This window comes from Podarcis filfolensis (assembly GCF_964270895.1).
Source record: "Podarcis filfolensis genome assembly, chromosome: Z".
Lineage (NCBI taxonomy): Eukaryota > Metazoa > Chordata > Lepidosauria > Squamata > Lacertidae > Podarcis > Podarcis filfolensis.
Genome location: NC_139617.1, coordinates 1,249,630 through 1,263,304, shown reverse-complemented (window position 1 = coordinate 1,263,304; position 13,675 = coordinate 1,249,630). Strand labels below are relative to the sequence as shown.

At 44.0% G+C, this 13,675-nt stretch overlaps 2 protein-coding genes across 4 annotated transcripts in view; both read right to left on the bottom strand.

The window, feature by feature from the left end:
* KLHL13 (kelch like family member 13) overlaps positions 1-13,675 on the bottom strand; it is a 1,461,558-nt gene that overhangs the window by 1,213,361 nt on the left and 234,522 nt on the right. The window lies entirely within an intron of this gene.
* The window catches only part of GPC3 (glypican 3), a 236,671-nt gene that overhangs the window by 73,701 nt on the left and 149,295 nt on the right, over positions 1-13,675 (bottom strand). For all 3 annotated transcript variants that reach the window (XM_083595426.1, XM_083595427.1, XM_083595428.1), the window contains one exon: positions 9,034-9,159. In XM_083595426.1, coding sequence (XP_083451552.1) covers positions 9,034-9,159 — 126 coding nt within the window. The remainder of the gene's footprint in view (positions 1-9,033; positions 9,160-13,675) is intronic.

Sequence of the window (13,675 nt, the reverse complement as noted above, 5' to 3'; positions counted from 1 at the left end):
CTTTTAAGTATGGAGGTCTGGCTGGAAGAAACATGGACCTTATTGGGACAGAGCTTCTCCGAGATCTGGTGTTTAATACTAAGGACTATCAAAAAAACCGGCAGAGAGGAATTGAGAGAGAATTAAGAGCCTCGGACGTGAGGTCTCCAGGCTGATAGTAGATTAAGACTGATGGACATCTGTTGGGGATCGAAACCGGGAAAGGGGGTGGTGGGGTTTGGGAATCCAAAGGGTGTACAATTATAATCTGTTTTTTATTTTGTTTTGTTATTAGTATGAAAATTGGGGAATTCGTGGAAGGGAATTTGGGTCGACTTTAGAAAAAGGTTTTAAGAATAAGCACTGATGTACAAATATTGATGTTTATAAGTTAAAATTGGGTTGTTTTTTTAATGAATTAAATATAAAAAGGTTAAAAATTGGGGATAAGAACTTGTTGAACTAACAATTTGAATTGGAATATAAGAAGGGGAGGTGTGGGGAAGTCAGGGAAATATATTATTGAAAATACGGATTGTAAACTTTATGTGTTTTTAATTTTTTTTGTTTTTTCTTTTTTGATTTTTTTATTAAGATGGAAAAATTTAATAAATATTTAATTAAAAAAAAGGAAATTACTGAAACCTGGTGAGGTGAGACTTATGACAGGAATCTTGAAACTGAGGGGTATAGCCTATTCAAAAGAAAAAGATCAAACAGGAAGGGGGGGAGTAGGAGGAGCATTATATGTAAAGGATGAGTACACTTGTGATCCAGGTCCATGACCTGGAAAACAGAAAGCAGATTGAGAGCATATGGGTAAAAATTGTAGGAGAGGGAAGGAACAGCGACCTATGGGTTTCTGATATAGACCTCCAGGCCAGACTGCGTACTTGGATGATGCCTTCCCAGGGCAGATTACCAAACAATAAAGATATAGCAGTCATGGCTGCAACTATCCTGATATCAGTTGCAACTCAAACTCTGCCAAGAATATAAGGTCCACCAAACTCTTCAATTGCCTCAATGACAATTTAATTTCCCAGAACATGTAAGAAGCAACAAGGGAATTTTCCACTGTAAAATAATGCATGGTGTGGAGAAGGCAGTTAGATAAAGAAAAGTTTTCTTCCCTCTCATAATGAACTTGTGGACATCCAATGAAGTTGTTGGAAGATCAAAGAAAGTCCTTCTTCACGTGGCACATAGTTAAGCCATGAACTCGCTCCCCCAGGAGACAATGATGACCACTAACTTTGATGGCTTTAAAAGAGAATTAGACAAATTCATGGAGGAGGAGAGGGCTATGGATGGCTAGCAGCCATGATGGCTATGAGCCGCCTCCACAGCTGGAGGCAGGAATGTTTTCAGATATCAGTTCCCGGAAACTGCAGTAGGGCAGAGTGCTCTTGTGCTCAGTTCCCGCTTGCCAGATTTCCTTTGAAGCATCTGGGTGGGCTCTGTAAGAAGAGGAATGTTCTTGGATAAGGTGGGTCATTGGGTTGCTCCAACATCTTACATTTGCGCACATACTTTCTGCTTCCGATAAGGTTCCAGTAGACCTTGACGTTCCAATCTGAGTTGCAGAAAAGCAGCCATGTAGCCTGCACAATGCTCTGTGGGGGTTTTATTGTGCAAGTTTTACTCTTGTTCCACTGAGTTGCTGATCAGTAAAAATTAAACCTCACTGGGATCCACTGAATATTTGGGCATTGATCAGGCTTTGACATGGGATGCAATGATATCGATTGCCATCACTGCTGCTATTCTATTCTGTTGCAAGCTGCTTGGAAATCTGTGATAACAAGTGATTAACAAATTATCTATATCGATAATATTAACATTATTGGTCATTTTGAGCCTAATTTCAGCAAGACTGAAGTGCAGAGAAGATAGCACTCTATGAGTGCCATATGTGTGAGGTTCTGTTGTGTTTTTGTATTTTCTGTTGGAGTGGCTGGGGCAACCCAGTTGGATGGATGGGGGGAAAAAACCCATAGTATTAGTTCACAGACCCAACATTATCAATCCATGCAATACATCATTAGCAAGCAAAAAACACAAAGCTAATGCTAGGCTGCATTAATAGAAGTATACTGTCCTGATCAAGGGAAGCAATAGTCCTGCCTTGGTCTGACCACACCTGCAGTCCTCTGGGCACAGCAATTTAAGAAAGATGTTGACAAGATGGGTGCAGAGAAGGGCAACTAAGATGATTAAGATTGTGGAAACCAAGCCTTATTAGGAATGGTTGAGGGAGTTGGGTATGTTTAGCCTGGATAAGAAGAGACTGAGAGGAGATATGAGAGCCATCTTCCAATATCTCAATGGCCATCACATGGAAGATGGAGAAAGCTTGTTTTCACTTGCTTCGGAGGGTGGGACTCGTACCAATGGATTCAAGTTACAAGAAAGGAGATTCAGGCTAAATGTCTGAAATAACTTTCTGACAGTAGAATCATAGAACAGATTCCCTTGGGAGGTGATGGACTTGGATGTTTATAAGGAGAGGTTGGATGGCCATCTATCAAGTATGGTAACTGCTATGTGCTCTATGTGAGGCTATCTTTGATGATGGTCTGGAAGCTAAAGTTAGTGCAATATGTAGCTGCTAGTCTGTTGGCCACTTCAGCTTCTTAAGGTCATATTATACCGGTCCTGAGAGAATGGCACTGGCTACCAACTGGATACTGAGCCAATTTAAGTGACTGTCAATACTTACAAAGCTTGGGCCCTATATCAAGTTCTGGCCACTACAGTTTAAGGAGGAGACTGAGAAGCTGGAACATATGCAGAGGGGGATGGTGACCAAGGTGATCAAGGGTCTGGAAACAAAACCTTATGAGGAACAGTTGAAGGAGTTGGAGATGTTTAGCCTGGAGAAGAGAAGACTGGGAGTTGATATGATAGCCCTCTTCAAATACCTGAAGGGCTGCCCATGGAAGATGGAGCAAGTTTTGTCTTGTTCCAGAGGGTAGGACCCAAACCAATGGATTCAAATGACAAAGAAAGGAGATTCTGACTAAACATCAGGAAGAACTTTATGATTGTGAGAGCTGTTCAACAATGGAATGGACTCCTTTGGAAGGTGTTGGACTCCCCTCCCCCAAACATATTTTTATTGAAACTTTTGCATAAAGACAAAGTACACAGAACAAATGAAAACTTTTTAGACGCATCATTCAATAAAAGGTTATTTAAAAGCATCTGTTATTCTTCCTAGCCAGAAATGAGGTATAAGATCATGGAAAAGGGTAAGGGGAAAGGAGAGTGGAAGAGGAGGGGAAAAGAATAAGACTTATTGAGAATAAGTCCCCTTGAAAACTATGCATGAGTTGTAGGAGGATCCAGATCTTACTATTTATTTATAAAGTCATTAAAAGGTTGCCAACTCACAAAGGATAGATCTTTTTTGTTGTGCCTTGCATAACCCGGGCATGCTGGGACAGTTTCTGCTATAAAGCTTTGTGCCATAGTTCATCAATCTATTTGTGGTGTGGAAAATGCACAACATCCTTCCAGTGACTCCAATCTAGCTATTGCCAAAAGGAAAGCTAGCAATGTTTTAGTGTGAATGGAAATGTAGACAATATTTATTATTGCCAATAGTGCTGTGGTGGGACATGGCAAGATATCTTAACCAGAAATAGAACATAAGGCACCAAGTAATAGAATCATAGAAGGGGCCACAAGAGCCATCTAGTCCACCCCTGCAATGTGGAATCTTTTTCCCAATGTGGGGCTCAAACTCACCACCCTGAGACCAAGACTCATGTTCTAGCAATTGAGCTATCCCAGCAATCAAGTACCTTGTTCCAGAAGTGGGTGAGTGCTTAACCACTCCACCACATGTGGATAGTAGTGCCAGTTTCTGAGCAGCCTTACCAACATAAGAGGGAGTCAGATTGATGCTATGCAGGCAAGGAGGTGTCCAGTGCAAGTGAAACAGGATTCATAAAGTTGCTTCTTGAGTGTTTGTCAAAATGGATTTCAACAGTGGGTTTTTGTCCAAAGCCTGTCCAACATCTACTCCCCTATTTGAGTGGTGAGGTTGGTTTCCCACTGGGATCAAGGAGTTGTGGACAACCCCTTCTTTAGGACAAATAGGAGTTTATAAATTTGGGAAGCCATCCCTTTGTAGGCCAGGGTGGATCAGGTGCAGTGGTGTTCATATGTGGCTTGAGATCGCAGAAGTTGCGCTTGGTTGTAGAGTTTGCATGCAGATTAATGAGTTTGTAAATCCTGCAGCCATGGGTATTATTGACTGCATTCCAGGACATAGGCAAGAAAGGAAGGCCTCATATCGTCAGTGGTTTTGGTGATGACTCCATTCTTACCCAGGGCATGTCCAAACTGCTGGTGGAGCATTGTAGTGGTGCTGGTGGATTCATTTTAGTTGAAAAGCATCAAAATAAAATGGTCTATAGAGGGTATTTTTGACAAATCTGCTGTGCTTACCTTTTGTTGGTGTAGCATTCTATGGTGTGTTGCTGCTTCTTTAGAGTCTTGGTGGGTTTGTCTATTGGCAGAACTTTGGATAGAAATGGAAAGCAAGGTAAGGTGGCCATTCTGAGGGCAGTAATACAACTGAGTCGTGAAAGGCCTGTTTGTTTCCACCTGCAAATAGGTCAGATTGCAGTTTGGAAGCAAGGCTGGTGCCATTTCTTTTTGTACAGTTGCTTTAAATCTTTAGTTAGTGTCACCCCCAGGTATCTGAACGTTGAATAACATGGCTAGAAGCCAGAGAAGGTTTGCATTTGGTTTCTTGCTTCTCCAGGGATACTGAAAGTCATTATTGTGGATTTGAAATTATTTTATTTGATTCCTGCTGCTGCGTGAAACTGCTTTAAGATGTATTGGAGTGCTGGTATCGCTCAGCTAGGACTTGTTGTCATTATTATTACCTCAACTGAAAACAGATTGATAGTATGTGAGCCTTTTCCTGATGGTACACCTTGAACGTTGTGGTTTCTCATAGAATCATAGAATCATAGAGTTGGAAGAGACCACAAGGGCCATCGAGTCCAACCCCCTGCCAAGCAGGAAACACCATCAGAGCACTCCTGACATATGGTTGTCAAGCCTCTGCTTAAAGACCTCCAAAGAAGGAGACTCCACTTTCTGATCTTGTTTGCCAGGGTTTCAATCGCTAGAGCAAACAATGGGGGGGGGGGATTCAGCAGGTAAACATGTCAAATGCCTCATTGTAGTTGGATTGCCAGTGATCTGAGTCTGTTCATTTAGGGTTTGGGCTGATTTGTATATGTGTGGTCTACAAAGTGGAGCATTTCTCCCCTCCAAATTTCATTTTGTTTCACAAAGATTTCATAAAGCTGCGTCCAACTCTGCCTAAGGCCTTGAATGGATCCAAGGAAATGAAGGCTGCCTGAATTTTGCTTGAGGAAATTTTACAAACGGCTTTCAACGCTTGGTGTCTAGAGTAGGATATGTGTTGCTTTGGAATAAATCCTGTTTGATGGGGAGATGTCAACATGCATATCAACACATTCAACCTCTTTACCATTACTGCTGACAATATTTTTGCATTTTTGCATTTGAGAAGTAAGATCCTAAAAGAGCTGAGTCTTTATCCGGTTTGCATACAACCGCTATCTTGGAAAGTCCCCAGGATGCAAGAATAGCTCCACCTTCAAGCATATTGCTAAAAGGTTTAGTGAGCCATGGAGCAAGTTCATTTTTAATACTTTTTATAGAATGCGGCACCCAGAGGCGTAGAAAGGTCTGGTGGTACCCAGTGCAGAAAATTTATTCTCTCTCACACACACCCCATTAAAAGAAGGAAAAATAAGATACTTACAGTTGCAAGTGTTATTTTCTGGTTTATTTACTTAACATTGTGAGCATAAGCACTTAAAACTCCCCCTGCAACTTTGTTCTCACACCCCACCTCTCCTCCTGTGTGTTCCAGGGTTTGGGTCCTGAGTTGAGGGAGCTTTTGCTTCTCTCCTTCCCTCCCTCCTCTGCTTGTTTGCTTGCCTGCCTCCTACCCGTCCTCTCCCTGCCTGCCTGCCTGCCTCCTTCAGCAGCCCAGGAGCGCGGGGCAACGGCACGCCACCCGCCTGTGACTCCCAAGCCTCCCCCGAGCTGTCAAAATGAAGGGGGAAGGCCATTGGCAAAGCGGCACAGCTCCCCCCTTCCCCCGATGGCTCGGGGTAGACTTGGGAGTCACAGGCAGGTGGCGCACCAAATGTCACCCCCCTCAGTGATTACACCCGGGGTGGCCCGTCCCCACCACACACCCCTTCCTACACCTCTGGTGGCACTGAATCCACCAAGAGCTGGGGATTTCCCATTTTTAGTGTTTTGCTAATGGAGAATACCTCCGATTCTTGTATTGGACTATTGAGAAATTACCCTTGATTTGGTGTAAGCATGCCTATCAAAGATGATGTTATAAAGTTCTCCATTATTTGCATGTCAGAATTACTTGGGAAGTATAAGTCAGAAGAGAAAGTGCTGAAGTCCTTATTAATGTCCTATAGCGTATTTCACCTGCTTCTGTCCATATTGAGGCAATTGAGTTCAAAGGCTGGTAACTTGAGGCTCTTATCTCCAAATTCATAGTATTTGCCTTACATTTAGTCTTTGCCGCATTAATGTTGCTTTTTCCCAGCAATTGCCATTCATATTTTTTAGACTGAAGAAGGTGGTATGCTTTACCCCCCTGCTTGTTCATTTATATTCTCTTTCAAGATGTCTGATCTGTTGTTCCTGTTGCCATGTTAGGGATATACTGGTTTTCCAGATCTTGCTGGTTTCCACAATGCAATGGCTTCTCAGTACCACCTTCACAGCATCCCAGAGGGTTCATGGCTCCCTGCCTGAAGTGTTATTGCTTTCTTAATATTGTTTTATTGTTCCTTTCAGGTTTGATGCAGCCAGCACTTGGGTGAAAGTTTCATTGGCGAGTAATGCAGACAGCTTTTGTCCATGCAATGTCTGTACTGACTGGTGCGTGGTCTGAGACAGTTGCTATTCCATTTTCCTGCCGCTCTGACTTTTTGCATGAGTCCTGAAGAAATCAATATATAATCATAATGGGAATAAATAAAGCAGTGTGGGAAAAAGCTGAAGTCCCTCATGCAGGTGTCACCATAATCCCACCAGATCATGAGCCTCTATTATTCACACTGCTTTAGTGCCTGGGCTATTGTTTGAGTTTGCACTGTGGCTCTTGTCCATAGAGTTATTGAGGCAGATGCCCCCCCCCCAATATTATGGAGGCTTTTGCAAAATCCTTGAGATTGTTCAGTGTGAATTTTAAGAATGTTGATTGATTGGTGCATACAAAGCTCCCCGAGTGTATAGTTCTCTGTGAAGCGTCCCCTTTACAAAACATCCATTTTACAAAGGCGAATCTGCCATTAAGATCTGTGATGGTATACTGCATTACAAAGGGACTTTTCTGGGTAATAATAACTGCTACCCCTCTTGCTTTTGATGTGCCAGTTCCACCTATTTGTGATTCTAGCCGCCTTCCCTTGAGATTCTATACCCAGAATTTTTCTTTTGTTCAGTTTCCTGAAGAAACATGGTTTCCGGTTATTATTATTTTGAGAACACTTAACCAGGCTTCCAAGCTCTTTTACATTCAATGCCAGTACCTTAACTGAGCCACTAGATGGAGCTCTTGTGCTTGAAATACTCATTTAGCCAGAAAAATGTGTGATGCAATAGGTGGAAAGATAGAAAAAAAGGAGTTTGAAAAGCGTAGAAACTTGAAACAGTAACTAGAAATTGAACAGAACATTAAACTGTCCCCTTCAGTCAGGAAGTTCCTCCATTACTGATGGAGTTGGGAGCAATTCTGAGAGTTGCTGCTTTTCAGGGGGAAATTTGGGGGGCCAGTGGGGAGCCTGTTTCTGAGCAGAGTCTGCTCTCTCCCCACGGCTTGTAGTTGTGATTGCAACCATCCATCTTGCTGAGAAAAACTCCACTTAAGATTTAATAGTAATGGTAATGAGAAACACTTAACGTTTTGCTTTCAATCTGTTTCACTTGAAGACATTTCAGGGCTTGGGTTACTGGCTGGTCGCTTGTTTCTCACTGTGCATCAAGCAGCACCTTGCCCCGTGGGCTGAGCATCCAAGTATGGATTAAGTGGTTTGTGGGGGGGCGGGTTCTAAGCTTTTGGAAGTGTTGCTCCATTTGTGTTGTATCTGCTGCAGAAAACATCTTTCCATTATGCTGGACTAGCAGTTGAAAGGGGAAGCCCCAGCAATGCAGCACTCCCTTTTCTTGCTGAGCCTGATTCCCCTCCATTCCTGACCATGCTGCCTGGCGGCTGATGGGAGTCAGAGGCCAAAAACAGCAGCAGGGTCACAACTCTGAGCCATCCAATGAACCTGAGTGTTGGAGGGTTCAGAAGAGACAAAAGTAATTCTTCATACAGCACAACATTAAATATGACACCCCCCAAACTTGGATGGCTTTAAAAGACAAATTCATGGAGGATGAAGACTTATCAATGACTACGTATCTTGTGCCTCCACTGTCAGAGGCAGCCATGCTTCTGAGCACCAGTTGCTGGAAACGCAGGAGGGGAGAGTTCTGCTGCTCTCGGGTCCTGCTTGCAGGCTTCCCATCTGCTTGGCCATTTGGAGAACAGGATGCTGGACAAAGTGGGCCTTCGGCCTAATCCAGCATCCAAGCTCTTCTCAGGACGGGATTTGGAGTCCAAAGACACACGGAAGAACTGCTGCAGATGGACAGCATAATACTACTACAGTGGTACCTCAGGTTACAGACGCTTCAGGTTACAGACTCCGTTAACCCAGAAATAGTACCTCGGGTTAAGAACTTTGCTTCAGGATGAGAACAGAAATTGTGTGGTAGCGGGAGGCCCCATTAACTAAAGTGGTACCTCAGGTTAAGAACAGTTTCAGGTTAAGAACAGACCTCTGGAAAGAATTAAGTTCTTAACCTGAGGTACCACTGTATGAAGAATTTCAAGCTGGGGCCAAGCATAACAACAACAACAACAACTCAGCATCACTAAAGGGGAAGGAAAGAAAAGAAATGAATTCATTTTACCTTTCTACAACTTCTTGGCCATTCCAGCAATGGGTATTATTCTGTGCAGTGGAGCTGTGGCTGCAGATGTATTCTGGCAAACTGCTGTAGAAACCACTGTGGGCTCTCAGTTTTGTGATAAGTTCCCTGAAACAAAGTAGAGATGCCAAAATGAAACTAAAGGCTTAAACAAGTAATGCTATTGTTTTAAACTAGTTCGCAAACCAGTCTTGAATCACAACAGAAAGCATTTAGCAGACACAAACATAGAATGAGTTAATATGCTTGTCCTCCAGTGGTTGGTTCCTTGGGTTAGCATGGTGATTTAAGTGGTGTCCAGTATCTGTGTGGCTTACTGGGCTGAAATCCTACAGAGATCCTTTGGGGATTCCTCCTGCAACAACTTTGACCAATATTTAAACATGACATTGTAATGTTTTCCTCTGCCGCTAGGTGCTGCTGGAGGATTGCAACAGTTTTGACTTCTGCAATAGGCAGAATACGCAGAAAAGCAGCATTAAGCACATGTTGTTGTTGTTTAGTCGTGTCCGACTCTTTGTGACCCCATGGACCAGAGCACGCCAGGCACTCCTGTCTTCCACTGCCTCCCGCAGTTTGGTCAGACTCATGTTTGTAGCTTCGAGAACACTGTCCCACCATCTCGTCCTCTGTCGTCCCCTTCTCCTTGCGCCCTCCATCTTTCCCAAAACCAGGGTCTTTCCCAGGGAGTCTTCTCATGAGGTGGCCAAAGTATTGGAGCCTCAGCTTCAGGATCTTCCAGTGAGCACTCAGTGCTGATTTCCTTAAGAATGGATAGGTTTGATCTTCTTGCAGTTCATGGGACTCTCAAGAGTCTCCTCCAGCACCATAATTCAAAAGCATCCATTCTTTGGAGATCAGCCTTCTTTATGGTCCAGCTCTCACTTCCATACATCACTACTAGGAAAACCATAGCTTTTACTATACGGACCTTTGTTGGCAAGGTGATGTCTCTACTTTTTAGGATGCTGTCTAGGTTTGCCATCGCCTTCCTCCCAAGGAACAGGCGTCTTTTAATTTCGTGACTGCTGTCACCATCTGCAGTGATCATGGAGCCCAAGAAAGTAAAATCTGTCACTGCCTTCATTTCTTCCCCTTCTATTTGCCAGGAGGTGATGGGCCCTGTGGCCATGATCTTAGTTTTTCAGATGTTGAGCTTCAGACCATATTTTGCGCTCTCCTCTTTCACCCTCATTAAAAGGTTCTTTAATTCCTCCTCGCTTTCTGCCATCAAGGTTGCGTTATCTGCATATCGGAGGTTGTTGATATTTCTTCCGGCAATCTTAATTCCGGATTGGGATTCATCCAGCCCAGCCTTTTGCATGATGAAATCAACTACAGAAAAAGTAGCTAAGCTTCCCTGTTGCAGCAGAACCCACACAGCGCCCCACAGCCCAACACATTTGTGGTGGTGCACACAGCCTTCTCATAAAGCTGCTACCTTATCCCAGATGGTGCTATTTGTGCATCCAGACCAGAACGATCTGCTTTTGGACAGAGGCTGCCCTCCCGGTTCTGGGATGAGGCTCCTTCCCTTACCCAACTATCTCAGTGCGGATGCTGCCAGGGAAGGAGCCTGCATGTGGAACGCACTATCTGCCCCAGGGGTGGGCAGAAGATATATAACCTTCCAAGACGATCCTATAATTTTGTAACTATTCAATAATACTGATTAGGGATGCATTGAGATGATCCAATACAGATCTCTATGTGTTGCCTTTGAGCTGGACCAACTGCTTCGTGTGTGTGTGTGTGTGTGTGTGTGTGTGTGTGTGTGTGTGTATGCACGCAGAGGCAAATGATTTTGCTTGCTCCAATGTCTTCTTTTGCAGTGACTTCAATTGGGTTTTCCTTGAACTTCCAGGGTTCGTAACTGAACTTGCACACCTTTCTCTGGAAACTGAAGCCCCTTCTCTTTTCAGTGTCCTGAAATCTTTAGCTGTGAAGCATATGGAAGAAACTGCTTCTAAGTGTTCTTCCCATGCACCTTCTCCAGAGTGACCCTCAAAGCCCATCCTCCATGGCCGACTCACCTCCTTTCCCCTTGATGGGTTGCAATCTGCACAAAGGGTGAGCTGTCTTCTTCTCGGGGCTGAAAAGCCCCCCTTTCCTGCTGACTAGGTGGTTCCAGGATGCTGGAGTTCAGGGACTCTGCTGCACAAACAGTGATGGATCTTACACCCTGGCCACCACACCAGTGTCACGATCTACTGAAAGATCTCTAGGTGCTTTGCACTGCATCAGAAAGGGCTCCTGCCCCCCAACTATTTAATGATCAGAAATCAAGTTGTCCATTGAAACATTCTCTGCCCTGGCTGGCTGCTTATTTGTCAAAGGCTTAAGCATCCTCCCCTATGGCCACACCACCTTGAACTTGCCCAATTTTGGAAGATGGGGGAAGGATTTCCACACAGTGCAGCTTCACCCAGCGTGGCTGAATTGTAGAGTTTAAAAAATGCACCTGCCACAATTACCTGCTTTGTAGAGTTCCCAAAAGCAAAAGAAAAGGAAGAGGACTCTCTTCACTCATGGACTTTCTGGTGACATGCATAAACTATGGCTGCTGCTTGATTCCTGGTATTTTCAGCTATTTGTTTAAAGAGACAGCTTGAGGCAGTATATACCCTTCAGGCTGAAGGAAACTCTTAGGCAGATTAGTTGTAAGCTGTGAAGCACCCAGCTGGGGGCAGCCTAAACAAACACAAACCTTCGCAATGCTACCAGTGGGAGTTCTCATCTCTTTCTCTCTCAATTTGTTTCCCCCTCTTTAAATAAGCCACCCAGGTCCCCCCCCCCCCTATAATCAGATTCTGGCAGACTGCACACAGACTTTGCAATGAAAAAGCCACAGAGAGAAAATGAAATATGGATCTATTATTTTTATGTTTATTTCCCCCCTCTGTACTGATGAGGAGTAAGGCAACCCATTCATTGAGGATAATGCGAGGAGCTGCTACACATCTCCAGCAGTAAACAAAATTCAGTTAATGAGTGGCATTCAAGTTTTCATTAGTTTTTCTGAGTATAATGCTACCACTTTTCTAATCTGAGTATAATGCTTGTGCCTTCATCTTCATCTGTCACTGGGAGACTATAAACTGAAAGTGACCCAGAGGGGAATGTGGTCTCTGCTTAAGAGCCCCTTTCAAACAGCAGAGGAAATGGTTTGCTTTTGGTCCTTGTGGGTCCTTGTAATCTGCCACTATGCAACTGACGAGATCTAAGATCACTTCAGGGTGACTTGTCCGCAACACCAACAGGAACATTGCACAAAACTTGTAACAGGCTGGGTTTGCACCACGGCTTCTCTGGAACAGAACTCAGGAGAAGGAGCTCATCCAAAGATTTCCCACAAGAGATGCTGCAAGGATAAGGGGAGGGGGAACTATCTCACATATTTGATGCCATTTCTAACGTTATGGAACAGTCTTTTAAGTTGGATCCAGTGTTAACACTTTTGTCATTGGACATTAATATCAATTCAGTTCTGCAGCACAGGGAGCTGGTCGGCTTCCTATGGTCTGCTGCCCACTTGGTAATAGTGCAACAACGGAACTCTAAAACCAAGTTACTATTCAATGCTCAGAATGCCTTATGTGACAAGGAAGACATGTAAGAGGCTCCGCAAAATAAGATGGTTTTGCTGGAGCCTGGCTTCTCCTTCTTTCACACATAAATGCAAGAGAGAACACTCTGCCTCCACCTGCTACCCAAGCTTGGACGTGGACAGGATATGTTAAAAGTTAGTAAATCTAAGGATTTTGCATGTGATTGTTACAGTGTGGGCTGGACCTTAAAGGCACAGAAAATAAGACTTGTAACTGGACCAGTGCTTTCTTGTTTACCTGGTTGTACTCATAGAATCATAGAATCATAGAACCATAGAGTTGGAAGAGACCACACGGGCCATCAAGTCCAACCCCCTGCCAAGCAGGAAACACCATCAGAGCACTCCTGACATATGGTTGTCAAGCCTCTGCTTAAAGACCTCCAAAGAAGGAGACTCCACCACACTCCTTGGCAGCAAATTCCACTGTCAAACAGCTCTTACTGTCAGGAAGTTCTTCCTAATGTTTAAGTGGAATCTTCTTTCTTGTAGTTTGGATCCATTGCTCCGTGTCCGCTTCTCTGGAGCAGCAGAAAACAACCTTTCTCCCTCCTCTATGTGACATCCTTTTATATATTTGAACATGGCTATCATATCACCCCTTAACCTCCTCTTCTCCAGGCTAAACATGCCCAGCTCCCTTAGCCGTTCCTCATAAGGCATCGTTTCCAGGCCTTTGACCATTTTGGTTGCCCTCCTCTGGACAGTGTCCTCCTTGAACTGTGGTGCCCAGAACTGGACACAGTACTCCAGGTGAGGTCTGACCAGAGCAGAATACAGTGGCACTATTACTTCCCTTGATCTAGATGCTATACTCCTATTGATGCAGCCCAGAATTGCATTGGCTTTTTTAGCTGCCGCGTCACACTGTTGGCTCATGTCAAGTTTGTGGTCAACCAAGACTCCTAGATCCTTTTCACATGTACTGCTCTCAAGCCAGGTGTCACCCATCTTGTATTTGTGCCTCTCATTTTTTTTGCCCAAGTGCAATACTTTACATTTCTCCCTGTTAAAATT